The sequence below is a fragment of the Branchiostoma floridae genome, chromosome 16 (assembly GCF_000003815.2).
Source record: "Branchiostoma floridae strain S238N-H82 chromosome 16, Bfl_VNyyK, whole genome shotgun sequence".
Lineage (NCBI taxonomy): Eukaryota > Metazoa > Chordata > Leptocardii > Amphioxiformes > Branchiostomatidae > Branchiostoma > Branchiostoma floridae.
In genome coordinates, this window is record NC_049994.1 from 1,533,668 (window position 1) to 1,539,105 (window position 5,438).

The following is a 5,438-nucleotide window of genomic DNA, read 5'->3' on the forward strand; positions in this document are numbered from 1 at the left end:
CCGCAACTTTACTTAGCTTATCTGGAACAAGCGGTCGACAGGACTAGTAACAAAATGGTCGACTTTGACGGCGCTCTGGAGTACCTCGGGGCTTTTGGCAAGTACCAGAAACTCATCTACTGTCTAACATGTGTTCTGACGTTGCCGGTATCTTTCCACATGCTTGCGATGACGTTTTTGGACGCCAAGGTGGCGTTCCACTGTGCCGTCCCGGAGATACGTCACGCCGAGCCTGGGACGGAGAACTACAGCTGTGCGCTCAACTACTCCATACCCTGGGAACAAGACCAAGAAACAAAAGACTGGCAGTTTTCGGGATGTGACAGGTAGACACTGTTTTTTTTTTTCTTACTCACAAAACATCAAACCCCAAAATGGGTGAGAGAAATGGCGACTAGACTCAATTTATGTAACGCGTATCCTCTTGGAAAATAAAATATTAACAAAATAAGCCTTTGGATAATAGCGAATGCGAGGACAGTTCAGAAAAGAATGCATATAAAGACGGGTACACAGAATGTATAGTTATGTGCCTTTATAATAATTTCACAAGTGACACGAGAAGAGTAAAGTAAACTATTGCGCACATCGAACTTGTTTAGTATTGTCAGATAGTGTATCAAAATTAACGGTGTGCCGGCCGAGAATACCAGAAAGCTTCTACGAGAAAGGTACGGGTTTTTACCATGGTGCACGCAAATCTCAACCATTATAGTCGGACGTCTAGAAAATGGATCATCTGAAACAACCTGCGTTGGTACAGCTAATATCAACAACATAACAAATAGCGCATTATATATTGGAAAAAGTTATTTGCAAGTTCATATGCTTCGGGGCTAATTGCAATTATATGATAGAAACAGAGGGAACGTACATGTGACAATGGATAGTGATAAATATTATTGCAGATTGAAAACTACTCGAATACTTGTGTTGGCTATTTCTAAACAGGTTGGGTTTGCCTTCTTTTTGGAACCAGAGGAAGACGAAAAGCCCCACTTTTTCTACCATTTGTGGGTTCTGTGCTTTTAAGGAGCCTGTTTTAAGAGGAAAGTGGCTTTCTGGTCGTCTGTGAACATGTTCGGCGGTACATGACATCAAGTGTTCTGCTAAGACATTAACGTGAACACTGCAAAATGAAGTTTGGTTCCTAATTTTGATACGACCAATCAAGCTATGAATTCCAAAAATGATGGGTAGTTAATGACGAAGGAGATGCGTGGTTAGTCGCTATCAGGCTCCACAGGTCGCTGTGTAGTAGTAGAAATTGCCCAAATAAGACAGAAAACACACCAAAGAAGTTAGATAATACTCCTCGGTCATATAACTGCTCTGGCGTGTTTTCTGTCTTATATTTTACGCCCGTCCCTAAATACGAATGCAAGGAACCGCGAGCTCTACTGCAAGGTAACTAACAGTTACCAATTGAGTCAAAAAAGCATCCTGAAAGGTGGAAATCTCACGGTTAACTTGAGAATAACTCAACAAGGGGTTGATGGGTCGTCATCATTTTTTTATACATTATGTTGTGAAAAATAATCGATAACTCCTCCCAGTGACCCCCTTCTGCACCTCTCCATGTCCCTGATAAGATAGTCCAACGTTTGACCCGCCGCTTTGTAAACGGGGAGACGCCTGCAAACATTTGTTACACGCCCCTCGAACTTTTGACCTCAGACGAAAGTTGACCCAAAATCTAAAGCTGTCTCAATGTTCCTTTTGTGTTTCGTCTGACTTCAAGATTTGTTGTTGACGATGGTGAAATCTGTGTAGCTGTTCTTTTTACACATGCTTGTGTTGCATCACAAAGATGACTGCCGTATGATTTAGCCCTGGTTGAGGACAATGCATAGTCACATTGGCCAGCCAATCATTAATGTCGTAATTGCTCTTTATCTCCTCGAATCAATATATACCATCGTCCTGATTGGTGGAAACGTTGCCACCCTAGCAATGTTGGCTTCAAAAAGACAAAAATATGTATGGCCTAATGGGTCCGACCTTTGCTGAGGTCCGTATTGAAGAAATATAGAGGCGACGTCTTGAAGTAACTGTTAGGGTGTTTAGATCCTGATTTGACCTTCCTGACTTGGAGACGACCTTGTGCATTTGGGACAGACACTTCACACGAATTTCCTCACTTCACTCAGGTTAAGATGAGTACCTATCGTCGGTTAGGGACGTTTCTCGGCAAGAGGTCCCATCTTTGTGGAGAGCCACACCTCGGGCACGTTAGAGAACCCACTACACTTATCGAAAATAATTATTGAGTCCTTTCCGACCGGTGTGAATGGATCAGTCTGGATATGCAGCTTGCACTGATCAGTACACACACCATCGGTGGTTTACTGGGTATGCCTGCCTGCATAAGTGCCTAGGCCAAGGACTGGCCCCTTGCTCCTCTCCGCTAGAACTCTCCAGGTTGCACGGTCTCTGCACTTGTCTCCGCGAACTTGATACTCTGTTCAATGTCCTTTGCAACTTTATCCCTCCAGGGCTTCCGGGGGTCCCATGGACTTGGCTTTTGGAAATCTTCATAGTATGCTTTGTGGACTAATGTATTTGGTGGTCTTCTTACTACATGTCCGAACCACCTTAGTCTTCTAAGCCTGATGGCATCGACAATGGAGAGTCGATACAAAAAAACGAGTATACAATACAAACAAATAAGTAGCCCAGCACATGCAGTGATCAAGTGATGTAAGTTGTTTGTAGAACATGGCTACTTGACCTTCCTGCACGCACCAGAGCAGGACGTGTGACTTAACATATAGAAGTACACGTCAATCATGTGTTTACTCAGCTAGGCAGCCGTGACAAGTTGAAGTACATGTGTATGCAGTGTAAATAAAGGTCCGTGAATAGTGTCATCAGGTCGATACGTCACTGAATCGTTTTATACAACCTTTGCTTTACTCCCCGCGGCGTTTCTCTGACCGTCTGCCACCTTCCTTCCATACGTAAATGCCACATCTGTAAAGCAAGGACACCTATCGCTACAGTACAATGTGAACCAGTTAGAATTGCCCCGAAGAAGGTGACAGACGGTCACCGAAACGTCGGTGGAAATAAAGCAAAGGTTCTGTAAGATTGGTCTCTTTATTCTGTAAACTAGAACTATGAAATATTAAGAGATTTTTTCGTAGATTTTATGCAAATAGCATACTTTCATAATCTATACATGGTGATGGGCAAACTTGGACATATCACAAGTATAAAGTTTTCATAATTCATCTTGTTTTAATTTGTTTTGCCATTTTGGCATAGGTTTGAACAAAACGGTTTTTTTTTCATAGGTTTGTGACGCAAATCAGTTCCTCATTTGCATATTTGGTGTCTTCTTATATTCCACCTATCTAAATTGCATGTGCTACATTTATTAAGTCCAGTTTAATGGGATTATACGACTTCCTAATTAATTATACAAATTGCATAGCATGTATATCATCATGAACACATTTGCCTAAGCTACTTGCATGCCTAAAATGATAGAAATCCGTCGTTCCTATCTGCAGTTATCCTCTTTAGAATGTATTACAAAAACGCCCCTGCAGTTCCAAAATTGAATGTTAGGGGAATGAAACATGCCCCACTTTGCCATGATGCTGAAAGCTGTCTACCACCCAAATGTCTAGACCATATCACGTCCGAGACAAGAGATACATTGAAAAACTGCTATGATAGAATATTCTCATTAATTATGCAAATGTATCCCCAGTTTGTATCATCAGTATTTTGTTTGAGCTATCTTGTTCACAGACACACATAGTGAAAATATTGCCTCCATGAATATTTCGTGGAGGCAATAAAGAAGGAGACATTACCCCAACACACAGTAAAAAAAACAACAACCCACTACTCCCATGGTCTCGGAAAGCCTTTACCTTATCAAGCTTATCATTCGTTGCAGCGCTGTTGAAATAAGTCATAAGTTTGAGTGTAGTGCCACATCGTCCTTGTTTCTGTGAAGCAAGTAAAAAAATACAACGAATTTGAACAATCAAAAAAGTCTAGCAACAAATACTATCCGAATCTTAAGCATCGTCATTTTAAAACTTTCAACCTATATGTTATGATATGTTACGATCATATTTTTTGCACATAATTGTATAAGGCCGTTTCCAAAACATATCCAGTTGATGAGTAACTGTTATCTTATCGTATCTTATTACCTGGATGTACCATAGACGTATAGATGGTATTTCATATCATACATAGGACATTAGGACATTACTCATGTAGGATACAGGTCTTCAGATCGACGAGGTTCAATCTGTTATGCTGGACTTTGTGGAAATATTGTTGTCACCTCACTGCAGTGAATGAACTGAAATTAATTTATATCATGCATATTTTGTAAGGATTGTTCATGTTGATGATATCCTTACGTAAGATGATTTTGGAATAATATTTATTGTCTAGCTTAATATTTTACATACAGTACTTGCAAGTCAGCCATACTACATCATGTTCTCTGTTGTAGATATGACGTCACGAACGAGAGCCTGGCAGCAATCGACTGTCCGTTTGATGCCGTCAATGCGACAACTCTTGGCTACTTCGATGGCGTGAACACGTCATCCTGTAACCATGGTTACTGGTACGACAGGAGCCAGTATCACAGCAGCATCTTCACTGAGGTAAGTAAAGTTGTTTGTTTGCTATTGTGTTTGTATTGTTTGTATTGCAGACACGGCAAACCCCCTAAGTTCGTAACACACCAGGGTTGTACTGAACAGATAAGCTCGAGTTGTGGCTCTCCTCAAACAAGGGAACTTCAGTTTAACGTCCTATCTAAGGGACGTCCCAAGCAGAAATTGGGTACTCATTTCCACCGGAGTGAAGTTAGAAAATAAATTGACATTATCAAACGTTTGATAGGGATTCGCTTCTGGAAAGAAGGCAATATCTGACTTTTAGCAGAGTAAGTTGACCTGCACAAACGTCCATGCTTTCTTCCTTGTCTCTTACCCAACGTAACAGGATGTCACCAAAAATTAATGATCACAATGATTTTAAATTTAGTAGACATATACAAACGACTTTTAAAGACAGTCAAACGTAATAATACTGCCCCTAAATTTGAGTTGTGAACTTTACCAGTCGTCGAGGCTCAGAAATCACCTCTCGTTTTCTAACTCTCCCACATTTCCTGAGAACGAAAAACAAAACAACGATTATACTGCCACAATCAATGAATCGACATATCATAGCAGAACTGGTTAGATTCATCTCGGATGTATATTTCAGAAAGTAGCATAGCGTAGGAAGCCCATGTATTTCTTAATGTCGTAACTTGAATCATTATCATCTCTCTGTCACAGTAACATATACATGTAATTAGCCTTTGGACATATATTTACAATTGTAACTTCTTGTTTTTCAACATACGACAGAGGAAAAAAATGCTTGTATGCAGTTCTTTATCTGACACCAAC

At 40.6% G+C, this 5,438-nt stretch overlaps 1 protein-coding gene across 1 annotated transcript in view; it reads left to right on the top strand.

Moving 5' to 3' along the window:
• LOC118403450 (organic cation transporter protein-like) overlaps positions 1-5,438 on the top strand; it is a 15,105-nt gene continuing 9,667 nt past the window's right edge. Inside the window, exons 1-2 of the mRNA XM_035802166.1 lie at positions 1-326; positions 4,484-4,640. Of these exons, the coding sequence (XP_035658059.1) occupies positions 55-326; positions 4,484-4,640 (429 nt within the window). The 5' untranslated portion in view covers positions 1-54. The remainder of the gene's footprint in view (positions 327-4,483; positions 4,641-5,438) is intronic.